Genomic DNA, 27,580 nt, shown 5'->3' on the forward strand with positions numbered 1-27,580 from the left:
TGTGACCCTGGACAAGTCACTTAATTCCAATGGCCTCACCAAAAATAAATAAATAAACAAACAAACAAATAAATAAATAATTGCACCTGACTTGTAGAGTGACTGTGGGAACCAAATGAGAATAGATACACACATATACATACACACGTAGTGCTTTGCAAACCTTAAAGCACTTGAGAAACATAGTGAGGAAAGAAGTGACCCAGAGGGTTAAGGAAATCCACAGGCATTTTTCTTCACAGCATAAAAGTGTTTCCTTATCCCATGCCCTTTTGCATAAAAAATAACATTCAAAATTCATGAAGAAAAAAGCTACAGAGAAGAATCATAGTATTTCAGAATTAGAAAGGACTTCAGCAGTCATCCAGGTTTGCCTATAATCAATCAATAAACATTTATTAAGTGCCTACTGTGTATAAGACCCTGTGCTAAGCTATACATGAAAAGAATCTCCACTGTGATATCCTCAACAAGTGGTCATCCAATCTCTACTTGAAAACTGAGCTAACAGAAGCCCATCACCTCTCTCCAGGCAGTCCTTTCCACTTTTGGACAATTCTAATTAAAAAAGTTTTTACTGACATCAAATCTAAATGATCCTTTTTGCAACTTCTACTCATTTTTCCTCAAAGCTAGGTGGCACAGTGAATAGAGCTCCAGGCCTGGAGTTATTATTATTGAACTCATCTTTATGAGTTCAAATCTGGCCTCAGACACTTACTAGCTGTGTGATGTTGAACAAGACACTTAACCTTGTTTGCCTCAGTTTCCTCATCTGTAAAATGAGCTGAAGAAGGAAATGGCAAACCATTTTAGTATCTTTGCCAAGGACATCCCAAATGGGGTCACAGAGAGTCAGACATAACCGAAAAGTGATTAAACAACACCCATTATTCTTGGTTCTACCATCTGGGACCAAACAGAACAAGGGAACCCCACCCCCCCTCCACTGCATGTGCATACACACACACACACATATGCACGCATGCATGCACACACTTTTCTATGGGCTAAATGTTCCCAGTTTCTTCAACAGATCTTCACCATGGATTCAAAGCTTTTCACCATCCTGATTAACAAACTATAGACCCTTGTCTAGCTTATCAATATGTAATACCTGTGATGAATGAAAAGCCAGAGAGACAGAGTTTCTGGGTAATTAATAATTTCTCAATTAGACTAGCTAATAATCAATAAATTGAGGGTCAGTAGTTTCTCCCAGTAACCCAAGACAAAGATACAAAGAGACTGGGAACCTTAACATACTTTTAGAGAAGGGGTGCCCCTGACAGGTGAAAATCAACCCTGACTGATGAACAATTAATGATGGGTTGGGTGTATTAGTGAGGGGGTGGAATAGAAGTCTTCAGCTCCTCCTAATGAGAATGTGGCTCAGGGGCAGCCAGGTGGTGCAGTGGATAAAGCACCAGTCCTGGATTCAGGAGGACCTGAGTTCAAATTTGGCCTCAGACACTTGACACTTAGCTGTGTGACCCTGGGCAAGTCACTTAATCCTCATTGCCCCAGGGGAAAAAAAAAAAATTTTGAGAATGTGGCTTGGTCATGAGACTCAGCTGCAAGGACATGGGCTTATTCTCTCCGGGCAAGAATTCACCTAGATTAGATTTTGTTTACACAAAACAGAAGAAAGGTCTCCTAGTTGGCCCAAGATCAAGGAGCATGTACCCCGAGAATTAGGGCAATCTCTTCTATCAGCCATGACCTTCAGAAACTAGCTGACTGACCTACAGAGGCTGGTCTCTGAATGAGGAAATAAAAAGCCTTGATTCTAATTAAGAATAGGTTATTAATATAATAGAAAATGATATTTTCTCTCCTACCTTAAACTGAACACAACACAGCCCTGATCAGTTCCATTCAAGGTCTAAGGAAGAGGCACTGAGGTATGATGAAAAGAGCACCTGACAGGGAGCCTGGCATGTATGTTCTGGAGTTGGCTCATAGTGGCACCAGCTTAAACTGGCATCAGAAAGCTGATTGTTGAAAAGAAAGAGAAAAAAAGAAGAAAAGGGGGAAAAAGAAAGCTGATTGTTAATCTGGAGAGATGATTGTTAAATTCAGCTCATGCATTTATATCTTGGAAAAATCAAATCAATGCTTGATTTATTGTTTTGTTGTTTGCCTAGACTTATTAAAGTGATGGAGAAAATTTTAATAAGGCAAATTAAATTTAAAAGACTGTGTGTGAGCCTGTTGTTAAGATTTTCTAGCTCATCCCTGAAACCTAGGAAACTTTGGTTCTTCTTGTCCTGGCTCTGTTATTTATTAGCTCGGTGGCCTCGTTCAAGCTGTTAAACTTTTCTGGGCCCCACTTTCCTCATCTGTAAAATGAGTAGGTTGGATTAGAGGATTTCTAAGGATAACTCAATTCAGTTCCAAAAATACTTATTAAGTTCCTATTTTGTGCAAGACCCTGAGCTACAGGCTGGGGGTGGTGGTGATGGTGGAGGGTCTAATGATCCTTCAGGAGCTAACATTCTAATGGGGGGAGGGGAGAATTATCATTCCTTCAAGAAATGACTCTATGAAGAAACCTATTATTTAAGTTGATAATGAAGGATGTTTTCAATTTTGGCTCTGATCTGTGATTTCATTTGTGTAAGGGAAATGGATCCTTAATGTGGGATCTCCTCCAAGTGATGCTGATTCACGATTTATTTGAAACTGAGAGGGCTCTCTGGGACACTGAGAGGTTAAGTGAGTATCCTGGAGTTACACAGCTTGACTTAAAATCCAAGTTTTCCTGGCTCCAAGGCTGGCCCTCTATCTCCTATGCCATGTTGCCTCTCAATGAGGAATGTATTTAATAGCAAAGGAAGAAAATTAAGGAAAATTTTTTTTGTTGTTTAGTCATTTTCCAGTCATGTCTGACGCTTTATGAGCTCATTTGGGGTTTTCTTGGCAAAGATACTGGAGTAATTTGCCATTTCCTTCTCCAGTTCATTTTATAGATGAGGAAACTGAGGCAAACAGGGCTGAGTGACTTGTCTAGGATCACACAGCTACTAAGTGTCTGAGACCAGATTTGACCTCACAAAGATGAGTCTTCCTGACGCCAGGCCCAGCACTCTATCCGTTACACTGCCTAACTGCTTGGTAAGGAAAGCATAAGTAGAATATCAAACCTAATGTAGCTACTTATGAGCATAGGCACGTTTTATCAGTGAGACTGGTGGTTTTAGACCCAGGAAACCTGAAGTCAAAACTAGGCTCTAACATCAAACTGTTAATAGTTGTATGATTGTCACTAGAGGCAAGTCACTAAATCATTCTGACTTTGTTTCTCTGTCTGTAAAATTATAGGATCATGGATTTAAAGTATAAAGGAACTGTATTGTCATCTCTTATTTTACAAATTGGGAAACTTAGGTCCAGAGTGGAAAATGGAGATAAGAGCGCTTGTATTGCCCACTTCACAGAGTTCTTGTGAGGAAAGCTCTTTGTAAACCATAAAGCATTACATAAGGATGAATTATTATTACTTGGAAGAATAAACTTCCTATTAGAAGAATGGATACTTCATTGTTGTTGTTCAGTTTGGTTCAACTCTCTGTGACCCCATTTGTTTTTTTTTATTTTTTTATTTTTTTCTTTTTTAATGAGGCAATGGGGGTTAAGTGACTTGCCCTGGGTCATACAGCTAGTAAGTGTTAAGTGTCTGAGGTCGGATTTGAACTCAGGTACTCCTGACTCCAGGGCAGGTGCTCTATCTACTGTACCACCTAGCTGCCCCGTGGGGTTTTCTTGACAGAGATACTGGAGTGATTTGCCACTTCTTTCTCCAGCTCATTTTACAGATGAGGAAACTGAGGCAAACAGGGTTAAGTGACTTGCCCAGGGTCATGCAGCTGGTAAGTATTTGAGGCTGGATTTGAATTCTGGAAAATGAATCTTCCTTATTCCAAGCCCAGTTCTCTATCCACTGCACCACCCACCTGCCCCCTGGATACTTCATTACTAGGAATTTAAAATAAGGATTAAAAAAAATCCTTATGGAAAAGCAATTCTTCTTGGATAGGAAAAACCATGGGAATTTTTCCCATTCTCTGTCTCTCTGTCTCTCTTTCCATGATACTGCTCTGTTTTCTATGGAATTTCTTTCATTTTAGGAATAGTAAGTCCCAATTTCATCATAGGATAAAAGGCTTTGAGTTGGAAGAGACCTTAGAGCTTATCTAGTTCAACTCCCTCATTTTACAAATGAGGAAACTGAGACCCAGAGAAATTAGGTAACTTGATGAAGGTCAAACAAGGAAGTGACAGAGTTGGAATTTGAACCTAGTTTCTTCACCTCCTATTCCAGCTAGCATTTCAGGCATTACCTACATCTCTTTTTGGTGCTTTAAAAAAAAAATCACAGTCATTTCCCAATATTTCCCTCCTCACATGAACCCTGTTGTAAAAACCCAAAACAAGCAGTTAAGCAGAACAGACTGATAAAACCAGTACACAGAACAGTGTATGCAACATTCTGCTCCCAAAGTCCTTCACCTCTTATCGGAGAGGAAAATATACAATATTTCATTAACCGTTTTTAACAAACTGGTCACTGCAACCACATTTAGTCTGGCTGTCTTTCAGTATTGCTTTCATTTTCATGGTAGTATTAATTGACACACATTGTTAAGAGCTATTTTGTCCATTTCCAGTCTTTCTTTGGTTTATTTAGAAATAAGTTTGGGACTCTGTCAGCTGAATTTCTGTAGGGTCTACTCATGGGTGGCTTTCACTAGAAAAAGACCTTTGCCACAGGATGGCAGCAGAAACCCATGTGACTCAATATTTAACTGATGACTCCAGAAGAACCTATTTGCATTTTATCCCCTTCTTTCCCACAGAGAGAGCCTCAGGCAAAGTAAAGGCCAGACTGGCTGAATCACCACTTTGGCTTGGCAGGGATAGGAAGTTGGGAAGGGGGGAAGAGGGGTTGGAAGGGGGTGGTGGTGAGAGGGGGACTAAGCAGGAGGAAGGCCCCTTGGCACAGAGACTGGGGGCTTTGTTCTGTGTTGTTCCTGGGAGGCTCAGACTCAGTTTGTGAATGGAAGTGAGTTGGGTGGTCTCCCCAGAGCAGCTGATTGTGCCCATCACAAAAACCACCAAGGGAGAGCTTTTGCCTTTCAAAAAAAGTTGGACGTAGGCTGGAAGGCTAGCTGCGGGTCAGTGCTGAGGCAAGAAGGGGAAATCCATGGTTAGATGGCTCCTATAAAAAAAGCCTGAGGTTTTCCCATGATGCCTGTCTGCTAGAGTAACAAGCCCCAGGAACTCTTCCCATCAAACAATGAAGTTTGTCTCTACAGTCCACCAAGCCTGTGGGATGGTCCAGGCCTGCCTCGGACAGGAGACTGGTTTGAATTTAATTTAATCCCAGGCCCCCCTCCAACCCAACCCTCTCCTCAAGCACACACTTCACTCACTCTTTCTTTCTTGGTTTTTTTTTTTTTTTGGTTCCAATATAGTCTTTGAGCTAGCAAAGTAAAATCACCACAGCAAACTTTGATTCCTCCATCAACCCCTAGAAAGAGACCCTAAAGATCAGCCCACACCACCATTTTCTTCTGTAGGCCATAGCAGGGAAATCGGTCCCAATGCTGTTGACTTTTTTCTCTGCTCCCTCCATTCTGAAGGCAGGAGAGAGGAATCTAGTCTTTGTACAAGTTCTTTACCCTCTCAGTGAAAATCAGGAGACACAAGAGTTTCAGATGAGGAAATTTATGATTTTTTTGTGTTTTTAGTGATCCCTTCGGCTGTCTGGTGAAGCCTTCTCAGAATTCTTGTTGTTATTCAGTCCTACGGGACTTCAAAACCATCTCTGCTATGCAGTTTAGGCAAACTGACTTTGTTGTTGTTTAGTTGTGGCTGACTCTCTGTGACCCCATTTGGGGTTTTCTTGGCAAAGATACTGGAGTGGGTTGCCATTTCCTTCTCCAGATCATTTTACAGATGAGGAAACTGAGGCAAACAGGGTTAAGTGACTTGTCCAGGGTCACACAGCCAGTAAGTGTCTGAAGCCAGATTTAACCTCACAAAGATGAGTCTTCCTTATTTCAAGCCCTGTGATGTACCACCTAGCTATTCTCATCTCAAAATGACATATTTAAATGCTTAAATAAAATAGATAAGATCACAAAGTAAACCAATCATTTATGTAGTTATTAAAATACTTTAAAAAAATTCAGACCCCACATTAAAAACATCCTGTACTAGACACAGTATCAACAACATTGTGTGTTGTTCACCTGTGATAGACTTGACTCTTCTCAGCAATACAATGGTCCAAGATAGTTCCAGAGGACTCATGATGGAAAATGCTCTCCAAATCCCCCCCCCCAAAAGAATTGTGGAATATGGATGAAGATTGAACCATACTATTTCTACTTTTTTTTGTTTTTCTTTTTTGAGGCTTTTCCTTTTTGCTCTGATTCTTCTTACGCAGGATGACTAATGCAGAAACGTTTAATGTGATTGTACATATATAACCTATATTAGATTACTTGCTGTCTTAGGGAGCGGGGAGGGAGAGGAGGAAGGGAGAAAAATTTGAAACTAGAAATCTTATAAAAAACAAGTGTTGAAAACTATCTCTACATTTAACTGGAAAATAATAAAATACGTTTATGGAAAAAACAAAACAAAACAAAAAACCCCATCCTGTACTAGAGGGACTTTAACGATAAATCTAATCCAACCTCTTCACTTTACAGATGAGGAAATGGAGGCAAAAGAACTTGTCCATGGTTGTATAAATAGGTTCTGAGGGATCCCAGTACTAGGATGAGTCTTAGAATTAGCAGTCCCTATCTCCCTCTCTTAGGTTTGTGTTCTTTCAAGTGTTTCCTGAAGCAGTTGAATAACACCATGCCTTAAAGAGCTTCCCAGTGGAGTTAGGAAGACTTGCATTAGGATCTGGCCTCTGGCATTTACTAGCTGTGTGACCTTGGATAAGTCATTTGACCTCCATTTTCCTCAGTTTTCTCATCTGTAAAATAGAAGTAATAATAATAGCATCTACTTTGCAGGGTTGTTGTGAGGATCAAATGAGATAATAATTGTAAAGTGCTTATCACATAGTAAGTACAATATAAATGCTAGCTATTATTGCTATCATTAGTAGGGACTATAACATGCTTATTCTTCCCCACCATCCCCTTTTCATTTTGCCATATTGTCTCATCTGAAAGTATATTTCACACTTCTCAGATCCAGAGAGAGAGACAGAGACAGAAAGAGCACAATGGACTGAATCACTGGGTTCAAATCTGGCCTCAGATACTTACTAGCTGTATGACCCTGGGCAAGTCACTTTACCCTATTTGCCTCAGTTTCCTCATATGTAAAATGAGTTGGAGAAGGAAATATCAAACCACTCCATCATCTCTCCCAAGAAAACCCCAAATGGGGTCACGAGGTATCAGACATGACTGAAAAATGACTGAATGAGAACACATAAAAGAATTATGAAGGGAACAAAAACAAATATATACAAAATAGTTTAATACAAAGCAGTTTTGAATGTTGGGGGATGTAATGTTTAAAATCTAAATGTGCGGTCGCCTTAAATTAGAAGTTTTAGCACCAATCTTTGGGCATTAAGCATTTATTAAAGCATACCAGGTATTAGTAAAAAGAGAACATGTGGAGTTCAGAAAGTTAGGAGATCTGTCTACCCTGCCTGCTTCTGCCACCACAGGCTTGTTCCCCCATGAAAGAGACAGTTTCTCAGTCTGTTGGAGAGGAAGCTTCCTGCAGGACAGGAAGAGGGGTGGTCCCCCCACACAGCTCCAAGTTAATTGGCTGATCCATTGATTGACATGACTTACAGGTGGTCTATGAATAGATGTTACTTCTGGATGCCAGGCAGCTTCTGGATGCTAGTCACATGCTTTCTATTTTTTGGGGGGTGGTTCCATCACTCTGGTTATCACAATGTCTTTCTCAGCAGGGGGTGGCACCCTGATTCTCACAGGGAATCAGAAGAGGCTTCACGTGGGTGATGCTTGTTCTGTGCCTTAAAGGAGAGAGAGATTTACTGTCATATACAAACATGCCTTTTTGTGTGAGGGTTGGATAACCCAGGAGTGCAAATGGGGTTTTCATGAGACCTACCTCTTTTTTTGTGTGTGATGAGTCAGTATCCTTTTCCTGTGCTCTACCCAGTGTCCTGACTTTATAAGAATTTGCTTGGATTTCTGTGTGGTATTCATCCATACTTAGGGTTTTAAAAAGTATGAATGAACCCTAAAAAATGCAATAAAATGATAATAACTTATATCTCTAGAATGCTTTAAAGTTGGCAAGGGACATTTCTTCCAGCCATCCTGTGAGGTGGTTACTTTGAGCAGCATGATTGCCATCTTAGAAAGAAACTGAGACTGAGAGTTGAAGTCATTTACCCATGGTCACACAGCTTAGTAGTTTTAGAACTGATATGGAAACCCAGCTGCCCCATAATCACCTTTCTACTTGCCTTTTTTCCTGTGACCTGCTGAGAAGAGCCAGAATCCATCTCCACTCCAAGGGCCAGTGTTCACGTTCAAACATTTATCACCTCACATCTGGACTGCTAAATTTGCCTCCTAATTGGGCTTCCTGCTTCAAGGCTCTTCCCTCTCGAATCTATACTCCAAGAGCTGCCAAAACAAGATGCTATAGGCATAGGTCTGACATGTCATGTGACTTGTTAAGAATCCAATTGGTGGGGGGCGGCTAGGTTGCACAGTGGATAGAGCACCAGCCCTGGATTCAGGAGTACCTGAGTTCAAATCCGGCCTCAGACACTTGACACTTACTAGCTGTGTGACCCTGGGCAAGTCACTTAACCCCCATTGCCCCGTGCAAAAAAAAAAAAAAGAATCCAATTGGTTGGGGCAGCTAGGTGGTACAGTGGATAAAGCACCAGCCCTGGATTCAGGAGAACCTGAATTCAAATCTGGTCTCAGATGCTTCACATATAGTAATAGCTCTGTGACCCTGGGCCAGTCACTTAACCCTCAGTGCCCACAAAAAAGTCCAATTGGTCATTGGTGCTTCTGCACGTCTGTGCTTGCCTTCCTTGCAAGAGCTCTTTCCTTACCTTTGCCTCTTAGGCTGCTTAGCTTCCTACGAGGCTCAGCTCAGGTATCACTCACATGTCTTTTCTGACTCCCTTTGTTGTGATGGTAGTAGTTGCTCTCACTATCCTCAAACTATCTTGTGTTTATTTATGTTTACATGCTGTACTCTCTAGCAGAAGGTAAGCTAGATGAGGCCAAGCCCTATTTTCTCTCTCTCTCTCTCTCTTTTTTATTTTGGTGAGGCAATTGGGGTTAAGTGACTTGCCCAGGGTCACACAGCTAATAAGTGTCAAGGGTCTGAGGCCGGATTTGAACTCAGGTCCTCCTGAATCCAGGGCTGGTGGTCTATCCACTGTGCCACCTAGCTGCCCCCTAATTTTCTTTTAATACCACCCCCACCTATAACACATACATGTATACACACATGTAGAAAAGTCCATAAACATATAAAACACATAAATACATAAAAAGAAATATACTGTTAAGGCTAAAATTCTAGCTAAACTGTCTAAAATATCTAATGAGTGGTCGCCAATAAATTATAAGCTTTAGCAAGAGTTAGACTTTTAAGCATTTATTAAGGAGAATAAGAATTTGGTAAAGAGAGAGAAAAAGGCCTAGATTCCTATCTATTAAAGGGAGAGCACATTTCTAGCTCCCTTCTCCGCCAGAGTCCAGAGGAAAGAGCCCCAGACTGAGCGCCAGTCTCTTCCTTCCTCCTCCCACTAGCCCGCGTCACTTCCTGACTCCTGGTCTTGCCCTCAAAGACCTTCCCTTCATGGGCAGAACTCCTCTACAGTAAGTACCCAGCAGGTGGCGTTATTCCAATCGTTACAGTCCCCCCTGTTGTTCCTCAAGAAACAAAATGTTTCCTTGACGGAACAGTAAAAACAATTTGATAACTATTGCTAACTAATAATATGTGAACAACAATATAGAAAAGGAAGAGAGGAAAGTTTTGTCCAGAGGGGCGATTTTTTTTTGTCCTCATGAACCGACGCTTTGACATTAGTCTTGCAAAGGGAGGGCCTCTGCAGAGAATACATGTTACAGATGGTGCATATTATAACAGAAAGAGAAAAAAACCAACAAAAAGAACAAATCAAAACTGTTCATTTAAAGTCTCTGAAAGTCTTTTCTCAGATGTCCTCTAGGTGTAGTCGTGGAATGGAAGTCTTTTCAGGGGTTGATGTGTGGATGCTGGTAATCAGCCAGGAAAATTTCCTACAAAATTGAGCTTAACAGAACTTTAAAATAGCTTTGTCAATAATCAAATCAAACAATGAAAGTTCTCAAAAACATGTCTAAGGGAATTCAGAATCTTAGTTGTTACACATGAAACATATAATAAAACAAAAATTGAACCATTCTTTAAAATTATAATATTACTATAGTCCCCCCCTTATGGAGGGTAATTGAGAAGACAATTGCTGCGATATTAATTATTAAAAATAATTTTTTATCTTTGTTTCATCACTTTTTGCATCATCTGCCTAATTATCCTCATGCCATTATGAGAAATTAAAAAATCTAATATAATTGGTAACAGGTGTCAAGGCCAAATTCAACACTGTATTTATCATGACACCTGAGATAATTATGGGGGTTACCATAAAAGAACAGAGAAATGATGGGATGTGAGCATTCCCACACTTGAGCAATATGTATTGCCCATACAGTATGCCAGACTTAAAATAGGTGGATGGAATATATGTCCATGGCACCGAACATATTGGAGGAAACTGAGTCAGACTTAATCAGATGCATGGGATTGAGATGTCCATGGCATCAGGCATATAGGAGAGAGCATAGAAGCCAGGTGTAGAAGTGAGATGGGTGGGATGAATACTTCCAGCCATCTGTACAATATTGTGGGGAAAAATAAAATAAAATATTAAACCAAGAGAATCCAACCTCAACATTAGTCAAAAGCCGTTCCCTCGGCCATACCTTGACTTCATGCATGTCTCCCCTCATGTGACAGTTCAGTGTCTGCTCTTGCATGTATTCCTCTTGTGATTGGATGGCATCTTGGCCAACTGGCATCTGATAACTCAGAATAAAGGCAATTAATGTCTTAAATGATAAGTTCCCATAATTCAAGTCTCATATGGATTTAAAATTGAGGATAATAAATGATTGCAAAAAATGTGAATACATCTTGACTCAGAACACAATATATAATTATGCAACAATTTCAAATAATACCCATTTTTTTTACTTAGTATACAATTACTTTTGTGAAAAATCAGAACATATTTAAATACAAGTTAAAGCACAACAGAATCTCAAAGAAAACTTTTTTTTTTGAAAAAAGAAAACTTTTACAAATGTTCCCCTCATTTTTTTTTTTTTTTGGAATATGCTTATCAAAAATAATACTTCTAGAATCAATTTACACTTGCCATGGCAAACAATTTGCCAGGGAAATGCTTTAAAGAGTTTGATCAAATAATCAGTTGAGAAAAAATAACAAAAACAAACAACTCAGAATATGGGAGCACAATACTCCTAGAATTAACACTGTATTATGAAATCAAAACCATCTTGCAATTTTTTCAAAATTAGATAAATGAATAGAAGAAAATACACATGGAACAATAAAAGACAGTGAAATTCAAACTAAGGAAATCTAAATGAATATGAACTTAAAGAGTATTATAAAATATAAACTTGATCACATGACTATAAAAAGCTTTTACAAATATTCTCCTTGTTTTAGAAACTAAGTATAAGACACAATCTCAAAAGCATTAAAATCTCTATGAAAATAAACCCATACCATTAATTTCAAAATGTATATGTAATAGCATAGAAATCCTATGTAACCTCTGAACTGATACTATTACTCTGAGTGAATTCAGAACACTTTTGATTCTGATATCTAAAATCCCCAACACTCATATCAATACCTTGCCCCTTACTTTTACATTTCTGTACAATATATACCCTTCCATGGCAAAAGAAGCAGAGTCTTGAACTATGTTGATGATTGTCATTCTTATACAGCTTAAATTTTTCTTCTTTAACCCCTCTATATTGTCTGTCGGGCTTTTCACCATACAAATGCTTTATAAGATGACTAATTAAAGACAAAAGCAGGTTAGCAAAATTATGAACAAAACGAGCATATCTGGAATTTAAAGGGTTTTCTAAGGTTGTCTCAGAAGCACAGCCAGGCTGGGAAGGGCTGAGCCTGAAGCTGCAAATGTAGTTAGAGAAAGTTGAGCATGCGCATCAGATCTCTGGACTTCCCAGGCAGGGGAAGCTATGGGCTTGGCCATAGGAAGAGTAGAGGGTGGGGTCTGGAGAGGAGGGGAGGGACCAGCACAATTTGAATCAGACTTGATTTTGAACTCAGGCCTGGATTCCTCTTCCCCCACTTTGCCTCCAGGTGCTAGGGGATTAAAAGCTTCTAGAGGGTGGGTCATTGCCTCCAGGCATGCAAAATTAAAGCAACAATTACTGTTAGAACTGGGAAAAGCTGCAGGAATCTCTTCAGGTTTCTCTGAAAAAGCATGGTTGGGAGAGGGAGAGATATTTCCTTGTGTGAGTAAGTTGCTGGCTCTTTTAACAAAAATAAAAAGAAAAATAGAAAATCCACAAAAACAAAGCATTAACATGGTCTTACCTCCCATTTGTCTGGTTAAACAGACTAAAATCAAAAATAGGGTAATTAGGGAGTTTAAAAGGTCCATTTGAAAAAACTTAAAGGGAAAACACCAGGCAATTCAGCAGTTCTTAAGATTTAAAGGGTTAGGGTAGGGGAAATTTCTTACCCAACCGAAAGATCAGAAGTGAGGTTCAGCTTTCCTCTTCGTGGTCAGCCATCTGTTAAGGGCTAAAATTCTAGCTAAACTGTCTAAAATATCTAATGAGTGGTCGCCAATAAATTATAAGCTTTAGCAAGAGTTAGACTTTTAAGCATTTATTAAGGAGAATAAGAATTTGGTAAAGAGAGAGAAAAAGGCCTAGATTCCTATCTATTAAAGGGAGAGCACATTTCTAGCTCCCTTCTCCGCCAGAGTCCAGAGGAAAGAGCCCCAGACTGAGCGCCAGTCTCTTCCTTCCTCCTCCCACTAGCCCGCGTCACTTCCTGACTCCTGGTCTTGCCCTCAAAGACCTTCCCTTCATGGGCAGAACTCCTCTACAGTAAGTATCCAGCAGGTGGCGTTATTCCAATCGTTACAATACACATATACATATATAAGTATACATCTCTATGTATACACACATATACACATGTACAAATATATGTTTGTTTTTGTTGTTTAGTAGATTAGTTTTATCTGACTCTTTGTGACCCCATTTAAGGTTTTCTTGGGTAAAGATACTGGAGTGGTTTGCCATTCCCTTCTCCAGCTCACTTTACAGATAAGGAAACTGAGGCCAAAAGGGATAAGTGATTTATCTAGGGTCACATGCCTAGTAAGTGTCTGAGGCCAGATTTGAACTAGGTCCTTCTGACTCCTGGTTCAGCACTCTATCCACTGAGCCCACCTAGCTTCCTTGTACATATGCATGTGCATGTGTGTATGTGTATATACATATACATGTATACACACAATACATTATATGTATATATGTGTGTGTATATATATATATATATATATATATATATATATATATATATATATACACACATACATACATACACACACACACATATATATCCTAGCATAGTGCTTTGTGCACAGCAGGTCATTAATCGTTAGGTGTTTATTGAAGGAATTGCTTTAATTAAAGCTATCCTACTTGTATGTTGATAGACTACCTTGACCTAGGAGTTAACTGTGGTCCTTCGATGAAAGAAGCCAGATGTAAAGTTGGCACAACATCATCTTGCCATATTATAAACGTTTGGACTCAACCACTACCCTGAAGACCTTCAACATTCTGGGGAAATTGAGACCATATTTAATCTGCTGGCTTTCTTGAGTCAGTTTTCTAGTTTGGTTATCTGCACTTTGTCAGGCTAAATTAAAATATCTTAAGTATACACTGGAATGACCCAGGAGAAGATTTTGGAAGCTTTCTGTTGCTGATAAAAACCCTTGGCTGACTGTTTGTTCCCCTAGGGGCAGGCTTACTGTGGAGGCCATAGCACTGTATTACCTTCAGAGTGGGTTATGTCTTACCCTGGAACATAGCCATCAATATCTAGGAGCTTTTGGCTGGTTGCCTCTAAGACTGATTATGCCCATAACCCGTTGAGTTAAATGAGTGTCTTAGAGAGCAATCCTGGGTGAGGTCTAATCTAACACCAACTTCCATCCACTTTTCTTCCAAGCATAAAATAGAGCAAGGGAGACAAGTACTTGGAATTTAAGACCAATGAGCATCTTTTCCCCATCTTTCTCCATTAGGGAGGCAGTGAAGTATAGTGGAAAGGACAGTGTGGATTTAGAGTCAGAAACAAATGTTTTTGTGTTAGACAATAAAATTGATAGAATAAATGTAGTGTCCTAAAGGTGAGAGGTGCCTATGGCTCAATGTGTTTGGCCTTATCCAGACCTCCTTTGGACAACTGTGTGCTATTTTGGGTGCTACATCATGGGAAAGACACTGGAAAATCTGTTTGGAGGAGTTTAATCAGGATGGTAAAAGGAAGCATAGTATATGAGCATCAGTTGAATGAATTAGGATTTATTTAACCAGGAGTACATCGAGAAGAGATGTGATAGCTTGGCGACAATGGGAAAGTTGTAGAAGGGTACACCAGGATAATTTAAAAGGGTGTGGGGGGGGGACTTCTAACTATTGGTGCTGCTCCAAAGTAAGATTCTGCCTTTTTTATGCTACTGCCTTTTTTAATGCTTTTTTAAAAATGCTACTATATTCTCTTTCTTCCATTGAACCTCATTTATAATAAAGAAAAAATAGTTAATGACAAGGTGGGTTAGTAAGCAGAGTACTAGACTTGGAGTCAGGTAGATCCGGGTTCTTATCCTGCCCTTAATCATTACTAGCTGTGTGACCCTGGGCAAGTCACTTAACTTGTCTATTCCTCAGTTTCCTCAATTATAAAATGAGGGAAACAGATTCTATGACCTTTAAGGTCCCTTCAAACTCTAGATCTATGCTGTTGTTGTTGTTTGTCCTTTGTTCTCAAAGAAGACCATGACAGATATCATGACTTGCAATGAACTGGATTTAAATGAGGAAGGGGTATACAAAGTAGCCAGCCTCACTTTATCCTCTGGAGCTATCTGGATCCAGTGGCAAGATATATTATCAGGACAACTGGAGATGGTCCCAGATGTTTAAGGCAATTGGGTTTAAGTGACTTGCCCAGGGTCACACAGATAGTAAGTGCCCGAGGTCACATTTGAATTCAGGCCCTCCCAACTTCAAGGCCAGTGCTCTATCCACTGTGACACCCAGCTGCTCCTCATGATCTTATGAAAATTCACTGACAATAGTCATTTCCTGATTTAATTTTTTCCTACTGTGAGCCTCTTATTGTAACAAAAGTGAGTTCACCAATAATGATAGTATTCAAGTGGAAGCTGTGTGGTCATTTTCAGGTATGTTGGAGGGATTTCTGTTCAGCTGTAATTTGGAATGGATGCCTTCTGGACTGCCAACTGTATAACCTTTAGGAAGTCTCTTTGTTTCTATGAACCTCAGTTTTCCTCATCTGTTAAATGGGGATGATAATAATTGCTTTATAGAAATGTGGTTGTTTGAGCTCTGTTCTTTGGGATATTCCATTGTGTGCTTAAAGTAGGAGATTGCATGTGATAGTTTTGCACTACATCAGTACTATTCCCCAAAGAGACACTGGAAGAAGGTACATTCTCAATCATATTGGCAACTGAAAAACTTTTTTGTTTGAAAAATATTGGAACATTTAAAAAAGTGCACCCTTAATGAAAAAAATGTGTGTGCATTATTTGGAATGAAAAAATGTGTCAGATTTCTTTTTTATTTAGCTCTGAAACGGATTAGTGAAAAAGGCCAGAAAAGATTGTGTGAGTGTGTTTGTGTGTCAGCATCAAGGGAAAAAAATGAGAGGAGGAAAGCAAAACAGATGTGAGTTTGAAAATACCTCAACCGTCAATAATTGAAATAGTCTTTTAATTAGTTAGGAAGATGTGAGATTTCTAAAAGAAATGGTTAAATTCCAAAATTTGATCCCTAGAGAAGGCATGAGGAAATGCACCAACCTCCTTTTTTTTTTTTTTTTTGGAGAGATGGAAGATGATAATTGTGGAAAAGGTTGGTTGCATCCAATGCCAGGAGTGGTTGTACTATGTCAGTTGGTTTTGCTTAATTATTTTTCTTTCTTACAAGAAAAGCATTATAGATTAGGGTTGGGGATAGAAGGGGAAAGTGTAGTGGTATATAATCTGGAAATAACTGTTCTAAAAAAAGCATTTAATGAAACCTTTTTGCCCCTTTAGAAGTAAACAATTAGTGTTTTTAAAATATGGGCACAGGATTTAAGAGCCAGTATGTAATATCTAGAAAGTCAGTCTTGAAGGCAGGGAGACTTAGGTTCAAATTCTGCTTCTGTATTAGAAAAGGGAGTTTGCTTACTTGGAAATTCTCTTTTTAAGGAAATCACAGTTTTAGTCCTTATGTCTATTCCTGAGAAAGGATTAAGAATAATGGTCCTGAATAGGGATATACATTTACATCTGTTCTTATGATCAAGGAGACTTAAAACCATTTATGCAATGCAGTTTAGGTAAACTGACTTTGCTGTTAGTTGTTCAGTCACGCCTGACTCTCTGTAACCCCTTTTGTTGTTTATTTGTTTGTTTGTTTTTTGCAAAGATACTGGAGTGGTTTGCCATTTCCTTTTCCAGATTCTTTTACAGGTGAGAAAACTGAGGCCAACAGGGTTAAATGACTCTCCCAGGGTCACACAGTTAGTAAGCATGACTCCTGATTCCAGGCCCAGCACTTTATCCATTGTGCCACCTAGCTGCCCTTTTAAACTGATTTTGTTTTATGGTTCAATTGCTTTTCAGTAGTATCTGACTCTTCACAATCCCATTTGTTGACTGACTTTAAGGGCTGGAAAAATCTCATTTCACCCATTGATTATTATGTGTAGATGCAGTCATAGTGTGTCCACCTAGAAATTAAAAAAAAATGTTTATTTTGTTTTTAATTTATGGAACAAAATAAGTATTTCCATAATATAGCATAATAAAAAGATTATACCTGAAACTGCAAATCTATTATGTACAACTTGTTAATCCTTTTAAATATATAAAAGTTATCATGTAAATTCCTTTTTCTCCCTTTTTCTTCCTTCCCCTCCTTCTTCCACCCTATAGATGGCTACCATTAGACACAAATATACATACATACATATATATATGTATGTACATATGTATATATCTATATGATATATGTGTATGTAAAATCATTCTACACATACTTCTATTTATCAGTTCTTTCTCTGGTTGCAGACAGTATCTTCCTTCATATGTCCTTGTAATTAATTTGGGTATTTATAGAAGTTAAAAAGACTTTGGTGTTCAAAGTCATTCTTAAAACAATATTGCTGTTACTGTATACAATTTTATCTTGATTCTGCTCATTTCGCTATTTATCATTTCATTGTGCAAGTCTATCCATGTTTTTCTAAGATCATCAAGCTCAGAATTTCTCATAGCACAGTAGTATTCCATCACAATCATATTAAATTAAATGAGTATTAGGCTATCCTGCTGAAAAGGGAATTCTTGATGCTGACATTCTGAACTTGAAGGGGAGGAACATAATTGCAAGAGAAAATGGGGGGAGGAAGGCAATAGCTAGGGAGACAGAAAAGAGGAGAAAACTTGGGATAGACTAGATGATTTCCTTCCCTTCCTCACCCTCTCTCCCAATAGTTCCACTGATTTTACCCTAGCAGAATTCTTCCCTCTAGTGTGCTCGAATGAAGTCAGAGATGAGCTCAGGGCTCCAACCTGTGGCCACCCAGTAGATTGCTACTTCTGCTTATTTTTTCCATGAGAAGCAGGACTCAAGTCTTAGTGGTCCTTCATCATCATTCCTTCCCCCCTCCTTTTTAAGTTTAGTCTTCCATTGTCCTATCCAGTGGGCTTCTTTCTATCTTTCTTCACATAAGACTCCATCTCCTTCTCTCTGTCCATTCATTCATACTCTGTCCTGGCTATGATGCCACAAAAATTGCTCAGTTCCTCAGGATTTGACTGCACTGAGCTTAGCATTGTATATTCTTTCCAGGAGAACACCCCCAGAATGACTCTGTAGGGAGGGAAATGGGCTGTGGAAGGGATGGATGGCTAGCAACGAGCCCTGGGGTCAAGTACTCAGTGTGGTCCTCCTAGAATGAAATGGTGCCTTCGTTCCTACCAGTTTACAACAGAGTACAATCTTCACTTTTGGAATATGTAGAAATCAAGCCTTTCAGGCAGGGAAATGAGCCCTCTATTTGTCCTTGATCCTTTTGGCATAGTTACCAGAATACTATTTTCTACTGTGAATGAAATTTTGTTTTGTTTTGGGGGTTTTGGTCAGAACCTCTTGTTTTTGTTTGTTTGTTTTGTTTGTTTTTGTTGTTTGTTTATTTGTTTTGTTTTGTTTTGTTTTGTCTTTTTTGGTGTAAGATACTCCTTCTGCAGAAATTCCCTCTACCAAGACAGATCTAATTAGAAATTCTAGTCTTACAGAATTGTCTGGGACACTGAGAAGTTAAGTGATTTATTTGCTCAGAGCCACGCAAGCAGTATGAATGTTTTGAACCCATGTCAAAACTCTTCCAGACTGTGAGGCCAAATCTTTATCTACTTTGCCAAACAGACTGTCTTGAATGGGAAGTATTTGATGCAAGTATTGGGGAAAAAAGGAGAGAGATTAAGTGGAGGAGTTTGCTGCTGGGAAATGGAAATGCTGAAGAGACTTTCTGGGGATTTTCCAATATATCTGAGAGAACCTGGTGACCAGTGGAGTCTTGATCACTGTTGAGGCCCTGAGGAAATACAAGTAAGCTAAAATGAATACAAGGTCGTTCAGGACTGGAAAGAACATTAGATTTTTTATCAAAAGGCCTGAGTTCAAATTCTGATTATGCTACTCGCTACCTTGGCATATCCCTTCACTGAGGGAGGCTTTTCTATCTGGAAAATGGGGGCAGAGGTTAGATGATCTCTAAACTTTATAATCTTAGATCCTTTATAAGGAAACAACAGGTAGATGTTGTGGCACCCCTTTTCTTTTTTCTTCATGTTATATTTGCTTTTTCTTAAATCATAAAAGTATTTTATTATTTTCCAGTTATATGTAAGATAGTTTTCAACATTTGCTTTTATAAGTTTTCTAGTTCCAAATTTTTCTCCTTTCCTCCTTTCCCTCCCCCCTCCCCAAGACGGCAAGCAATCTGCTATAGGTTATATATGTACAATCACATTAAACATATTTCTGCATTAGTCATGCTGTGGCACCTCTTTTCTTGATAATCTAGATGCCTACCCGTATGGGATGGCTTGTCTTTCCTGAAGTAGGTATTTGGCCCAAATGATCACTGAAAGTTGAGTCTGACCTTAAGAATCAAAGATTTTTGTCTCCCAACTCTTCATTACAAGAGTGCAAAAACAACACTAATGCTGTAGGCTTTCTGGTTTCCTTAATTTTTTTTAAAGCTGCTTCCTGGCATAAGGATCCCTTTTGAAAGATCTCTTTAGATCTTACATAGCCCCTTCTAAAACCTTGCCTTTGAGACAGCCAGGAGCTACTATGCTTAACTACAAGGCTGCTAGATAAAAAGTCAGGAAGACATGTGTCCTGCCTCAGAAACTTAGCAGCTGCGTGACTCTGGACAAGTCACCTAACCCCTCCTAAATCATAGTTTTCTAATCTGTAAAACGAGGATAATACCTTCTAGGGCTGTTGTGATGATCAGTTGAGACATAATCTGTAAAGCACTGTGACAATTGGAGTGACGCCACCTGCTGGAGAGTTACTGTAGGAAAGCTCTGCCATGAGGAGAAGGTGTCTGAGGGCAAACCATGTGGCTTGGAAGGTCAGTTCCTTGGCATGAGGAAGTGACATTTGCTCGTGGGTACTGTCTATCAAAGCTATCAGCCAATTAGCTTGGAGCTGTGTGTGTGTGTGGAGGGGGACAGGACGTTTCCAGTTTTCACAGGAGGCTTGTGGGATGAAGAAGGGGTGGTTCTCTTTCTTTCATCAGGACTCTCGTGGAGAGTGGAGCAAAAATGCTGGCTCCCTGAGATAGATAGATGTAGGCATCTAGGCTTCTTTCTCTCTCTTCACCAAATTCTTATGCTCCTTAATAAATGCTTAAAAGTCTAAAACTCTTGCTAAAGCTTCTAATTTATTACCCACCACTCATTAGATTTTTAGACAGTATAGCTAAATAGCAACTTTACAGCACTTTTGTAGACCTTAAAGTACTATATGTTAGCTATTATGCTTATGATCATACATATGGTTAATGGAGTGTAGGGGGAAGGGAAAAAAAAAACATTTATATAGCACCTACTATGTACCAGGCACTGGGATAAATACTTTTTTATGAATATTACCTCATTTGACCCTCACAACAACCCTGAGAGGTAGGTGCTATTATTTCCCTCATTTTATAGTTGAGGAAACTGAGGCAGATGTTAAGCAATTTGCCCAGGGTCACATAGCTAGGATATCTCTGAGGCTGGATTAGAACTCAGGTCTTCATGACTCCATGCCCAGTGCTCTATCCACTGCCTCACTAGCTGCATGGGGATGGGGTGCAGCTAGGTAGTATAGTGGAGTATATATGTACAGTATAGATCACTGGCCCTGGAGTCAGGAGGATGTGAGTTCAAATCCAACCTCAGATACTTGACACTTACCAGTTGTGTGACACTGGGCAAGTCACTTAACCCCATTTGTCTTAAACATCCAGGGCCATTTCCAGTTGTGCTGATAAATACCTTGCCACTGGACCCATGGCTCTGGAGGAGAGAGTGAGATTGGCAACCTTGCACAGCTCCCCCTCACTTAAATCCAATTCACTGCAAGTCATGATGTCACCCAAATGTCATGGTCCTTTTTGGGAGGAAGGACAAAATATCAGCTGCATGGGGATGACAATTGCAAATCCAGATTTAATTGGATGGTCAGATTGGAAACAACTTTGAGGAAGGAAGAAAATCGGGAATCATGGGCAGCTTTTCACATTTGTAATCCCATCATGGGATTAATTGGGTACATCAGAGAAATTTGACTCACAGTAATGGAACATGGATAGCTCTAGCAAAATACAGGTATCAAAACAAACACATAACTGGATTAAAATGGAAATGGGAAAAAGGGAAAAGGACCCACATGGTACAAAAATATTTATAGCTGCTCTTTTTGTGGTGGCAAGGAATTAGAAATTGAGGGGCTTCCCATCAATTGGGGAATGGCTGAACAAGTTGTGGTATATAAATGTAATGGAATTCTATTGTGCTGTAAGAAATGATGAACAGGCAGATTTCAGAGAAACCTGGAAGGACTTGCATGAACTAATGCTGAGTGAAATGAGCAGAACCAGGAGAGCATCATATACAGTTCAACAACATTGTGTGTTGATCACCTGTGGTAGACTTGATTGTTCTCAGCAATACAATGGTACAAGAAAGTTCCAAAGGACTCATGATGGAAAAGACTCTCCAAATCCAAAAAAAAAAAGAACTGTGGAATATGGATGCAGATTGAACCATACTATTTCTTTTGTTTTTGGTGCTGTTTTTCTATTTGAGGTTTTTTCCTTTTTTGCTCTGATTCTTCTCTTATAATAGGACTAATGCAGAAATTTGTTGAATATTACTGTACATCTACAACCTATATCAGATTACTTGCTGTCTTGGGGAGGCAGGGGTAGAAAAATTTGAAACTAGAAATCTTACAAATGTTTGAAATGATCCTCTACGTGTAACTGGAAAAATATAAAATACTTTTATAGGGGGCAGCTAGATGGTGCAGTGGATAAAGCACCGGCCCAGGATTCAGGAGTACCTAAGTTCAAATCCGGCCTCAGACACTTGACACTTACTAGCTGCGTGACCCCTGGGAAAGTCACTTAACCCCCATTGCCCACAAAACAAAACAAACAAACAAAAAATAAAATAAAATACTTTTAATAATTAAAAAATAAAGTAAAAAAAATGGAAAATACTTAACAAAATAAATAAAAAAACACAATAAAAGATAGATATTGCTAATATGTGTTTTTCTAAATCAATATACAGGCCACTTGGATCTTTATATAACGTTTATTTCTCCTTTTCTTTTTAAGTTTGATAGCACTGTAGAAAAGAAGACTACTGTATTATCATACCTCTCCCAAGTCCCTCCCTTCCTTTTCATCAGCGCTACCCAGCCTGCCAGTACCTTTCGAAATGAAGTCTCTTTTGCTCCACATAGGTCTCACAACAAAGGCTTATTCCAGTTATTACTAATGCTTATGTCAATAGTATTTATTGAAGACAATTCCACACTGCACAGGTAGCTAATGTAAAACTATTTTTTTTATTGAAAATACATCTACAAAGTAATGTTTCTCAGTCCACACTGGATGGATCTACCTGCAAAGCCAATAAAGGGTAGAAGGGGATTATTCTAGAGGACCTGATTTCCATAAGAAACAGAGTTAGTATAAAAAACAAACAAAACAAAAACAATCCATTTTTCTCCAAGGATGTCACAGAAAGACAGCCACTTGCATGAAGTCTTTGCAGTGTATTTTCCAAATAGAGCCACAATAAACATTAAATGTTACTCCATATACACTAACATTAACTTTTTATATGCACTTAATGCACTGAATTTCTATAAAAATAGTTCTAATTACAGATCAGAGGATGTGTGTGTCTAGATATTCAATCTGTTAGCAAAAGCAAATCCATCCTTTGCTGTTTTCAGTTATAGACTCAAGCACAGCTTGCATTGTCTGACAGCTTCCCGATGGTCACTTTCACTGGATATACCTAAGGGGGGAAAGTTATACCTGTCTCTTGACTCAAAACTGAGCAGTTGCCTTGTTTTAAACTAATGCCTTCTCCCTAAGTCCAATGAACAACAAGTCACTAGTCATCTGTTATTTCTTCTGGGAACAAAAATGATGCAGCCAAGTCTGTGAATAATTGGATAAGTGGAATTCTAACCCAAAGAAATTCCTCATTTCTTTATTCAGTGAATGTTTGATAACAAAAATAGCTTTCACATGAGAGGCCCTTACTCAACTTTCAGCTTCCTCCCCATCTCTAACTACATTGTAATCCTCTTCCATTCTGACTCCTTCAAAATGCATGAAAAATGAAAATATATAACATTGATATTTTGATCTTCAGGTTTCCTTGGGGAATGATTTTGGACTGAACAGAAAACACATCATAGTAAAGAGTATTTTAAATCTCTCCTCCTTATATATTCCCTCCATTTAGATTCCCCACTGGACACCCTTAAGGTTACTCTTTATAATTCTTTTTCCATTTCTGAAACATATTCCATCCATTCACTATCTTGCTCTTCATGTTTTTCCTATTGCCGGTAAAAGCTTGAGCACTCCATTAGTTTTCAGTTTTATTTTCTAAATTACTATTCTTAGTAGATATAGTGGATAACAATTCTTCTCCCCCCCCAAAAAAAATTCCCCCTATTGAGAGGAAAAGGAAGGGCTATTCAACTTCTTACTCCTCTCTTCTCCCTTTCCAAAACATGGGCAGAATATTTGGTGAAGTTTCACTCCTGGAATGACCACTCACTTGGTGCCTTGCACAGCTGCCAATTTGGAAAAGATGGCTTCCTATCTAGGACTGGGGAACCACCCTACCATCTCTGCCTTAGAAATATCTTCCCTGCAAATCACCTCCTCTAAGAAATGCCTTTTATTGCAAGATGTCAGGAAGGGACACAAAGGGGGTGGACATCTCATAACCAGCAGCCCCTCAAATTGGCCTTTCCTATAAACTTGGATATAGGGTCTGCTATTAGTGAGATGAGACAGGGAGTCACAAGCCAGATAAAGTGAGATTCTGATTGCCTGTCTTTTACCTGGTTGAAGTTATATCAAATTGTTATATTTTGGGACCTACACTAGATTGAGTTCTATTGGATCCAGAAGTTTTGAAATAGGAGTTAAGAAAAAAATATATATATATATTTCCAGCCTCTTCTACCTAATTTTGACTTTCCAGCTTATAAAAAACAAGATCACATTTACAGGGTTGTGTGTGTCACATACACTTGCATTTTTTTTGTTGACTTGGTCAACAATCTGATCTCTTTTTGCACATACCTAGGCAAGACCAGTAGATCACTGTTCATCTTTTTTTCTTTTGTTTTGAGAAACAGAATGACAATCATACATTTTGGCCCCATCAAAATTTTGTTGATCATTTTTCAATGCTATCCAATCAGGAGGAGAGAACAAGAAAAGGGATTTCTGGAAAATGAGATGCAACTGGATGGAAAAGTTCTATTTCATTGTGCTAGTCTACATCTTGGTTTCGCTGTCAGTGGGTTTTTCCGTCTCATTTTCCTGAGAGATAAGCTGATAGGGTTTCTTCATTTCATTCTCTTCGATCACAGAATTACCCATTTCTGCATCTCGGTTCTTCAGCTCATGTCGTGATAAGTGCTCAACAATTCCTGCCCCGAGAGAGTCTCCTAGAACATTGGTGGTGGTACGGAGACGATCCCTGTGGGATGAGGAAAGAAAGGAAATCAACTGCACTGCCAATGTGCCTACTTTCATAGTTTTTTTTTAACCAGGCACTTTACTAGAATCTCTTGCCCAACTCTTAACTTTCACCAGCTGTACCCAACCTACCCAGCCCTGCTCAACCCCTGCCATTTGACTTCTCCACTCCTGACACAGGTTGTTGAGCAATGCAGGAGAATTACAAAATCAAGCACGAGGGCAGGGTCTGTTTTGTTTTTGTCTCCATATCCTCAGTGCCTAGCATTTGCCATGTACACAGTTGGCACTTAATTCAAATGTCTGTCAAATCGAACAGCTCTCACTGCCCTAAATTTATGACCCACTACAGCAGCTAAGTGGCACGGAGAATAGAGTATGAGGCTTGGAAACAGGAAGATTCATCTTCATGAGTTCAAATCTTATCTTAGATGTTTATTAGCTGTGTGACCCTGGGCAGGTCACTTAACCTTGTTTGCCTCAGTTTCCTCATCTATAAAATGAGCTGCTGGAGAAGGAAATGGCAAACCACTGCCATATATCTGCCAAGAAAACCCCAAATGGGGTCATGAAGAGTTGGAAATGACTGAACAACAACAGCAGAAATCTCAGGTAGAGTCTCAATCAGACTAGGCAATCCTAGTCTACTTTTCTCATTTCCCTTACTCATTTACTCACAACATCTATTTCAACCTTTTTATTTCTTTTCTGGCCCTTACTTCTACTCCCAATGTCCCTTAGCAAAGAGAATTGAGTTTCCTATTTAGTATCATAGGATTAAAGAACTTAGAACTGGGAGGGACTCCTAAAGTTATGGTCTCTACCCTGCTCATTTAATAGATGAAGAAACCAAGGTTCCAAGAATCATAATATTATAGAACCATAGATTGAGATCTGAAAGTGACTTCAGAGGCTACTTAGTTCAGTCCTCTCATTTTATAGATAAAGAAATGAAGGCTCAGAGAGGTTAAAATATTTACTAAAGGCCAAGTTAAGTCATTTGCCCAAAGTTACCCAGTAAAATAGATGGGTAGCTTAGGCGGTACAGTGGATTCATGCCCAGAATCAGGAAGACTCATCTTCTTGAGTTCAAATTTGGCCTCAGACACTTACTAGCTATGTGAGCCTGGACAAGTCACTTAACCCTGTTGGCCTCAGTTTCCTCATCTGTAAAATGAGCTGGAGAAGGAAATGGCAAACTACTCAAGTATCCTTGCCAAGAAAAAACCCAAGTGGGGTCACAAAGAGTTGGACAAGATTGAAAACAACTGAACAACAACAAAATAGGTGAGCCGGGAAGAACAATGGCAACTGACATCAGCTCCTTCAGTTCTCTCTTCCTGAAAACACCTTAGTATTGCCAATGCATATTCTCTCCGTCTTTGGTCATAGAAAGAGAGATTTTTCACTTTGATCCTTTCCCCTCCTCATTCACACTTCTCCCTATGCCTAAATGCCCTGCTTCCTCTTTCTCCTATGAATTCATACCTGTCCTTTACAGGACAACTCAAATGCTACTTCTTCCATGAAGCCTGTCATCATTTCCCTAGTTGGTTCTTTGATACCATATTGACACCTTTCTAATGTATTTATGCAACATGGTATAGCTATGTATAGGTCAGGCCCCTGATCAACCATAAAATAAACTGCAGGGTACCTAGAACAATGCTTAAAATGTAGCAGGCAGTGAATAAATTTTTGTTGATAAAATGAATGAATGAATTTCACTGTGATTTCCAACTTGTTCAGAAAGCTGCTTAATTTATTTATGATTCCCCTCTAAATTTAGTTCAGGAAAAAATCTCATGATTGCCTGGTTATACAGGAGAAAGTAATATAGTTCTAACTGTAGCTGTTACCCTCAGATTACTCATCATTGACCAGAAAGTATTTAATGGCTGAAATAGTTTTGGGGATTCTTTCTTTCATTTTTTTTCTTGGAGGCTTCTTCCTGCTTCAGTATTCCTCCTTATTTTCCCTTCCTTACAACTCACTTTCTTTCATGCTGTGAAATTGTTTATAAATGCTTACTTAAAAACTCCCGATGCTCGCTATGGCAATTTATTCTTTATTCAGTGCTGGAAGTGCTCTCTCTCTCTCTCTTTCTCTCTCTCTCTCTCTCTCTCTCTCTCTCTCTCTCTCTCTGCCAATCTCTTTGTTTCTCTGCCTCTGTCTTTCTCTGTTTCTGTTTCTCTGCCTTTCTGTTTCTATTTCTGTCTGTTTCTCTTTCTCTTTCCCTCTCCTGATAACACTTGGGTTAATCTATCAGCTACTCTCATTCCTCCAGATCATTCATGTATGGAGCTGTATTCAATAATCTAGGTCAGTTACCTAACCATGGACTGAATTAACCAATCGACAAGTTTTTATTTAGCACCCATATGAGTCAGACCCTCACTGTGCTAAGTGCAGATACCACTAGCACAGTTCATATAATAGTACACAACATTGCCATCTTGTCACGGAGGCCATGCCCATCCTGAGAAGAAAGTTTTAGAAGGAAAAAGAGGAATTGTAGAAGGCATGAAGAAGAAAAATCCAACTGGGGAGAAGAAAAGGAGGAAACACTGGCCTCAGGAAGAGGGATCTGAGGGCATGGGGAGGTGCAGTTCTATCCCTGGAATGTGCCCTGGGGATAAACATAGCTAGTTAACACCTCTATTCCTATAACTGTTCTCCATCTTCCCACTAACTGTATTTCTGTCCTTTTCCTTGTTCACTTCAGATCTAAACCATCTGTGTACCATATTCTGCCACTGAAATGGAAAACAAAAGGCGGAACAATGCCCTAGCCCAAGTGTGAAAATGAATGTTTTTGTGGTCTGGCTGCTGCTCTGAGACG

General features: G+C 39.2%; 1 protein-coding gene across 1 annotated transcript in view; it reads right to left on the reverse strand.

Moving 5' to 3' along the window:
• Positions 1-22,549: 22,549 nt before the first annotated feature.
• Positions 22,550-27,580, reverse strand: part of SLC1A3 (solute carrier family 1 member 3) — a 108,429-nt gene continuing 103,398 nt past the window's right edge. Inside the window, exon 10 of the mRNA XM_043963197.1 lies at positions 22,550-24,739. Within this exon, the coding sequence (XP_043819132.1) occupies positions 24,535-24,739 (205 nt within the window). The 3' untranslated portion in view covers positions 22,550-24,534. The remainder of the gene's footprint in view (positions 24,740-27,580) is intronic.

This window comes from Dromiciops gliroides, chromosome 1 (assembly GCF_019393635.1).
Source record: "Dromiciops gliroides isolate mDroGli1 chromosome 1, mDroGli1.pri, whole genome shotgun sequence".
Classification (NCBI taxonomy): Eukaryota; Metazoa; Chordata; class Mammalia; order Microbiotheria; family Microbiotheriidae; genus Dromiciops; species Dromiciops gliroides.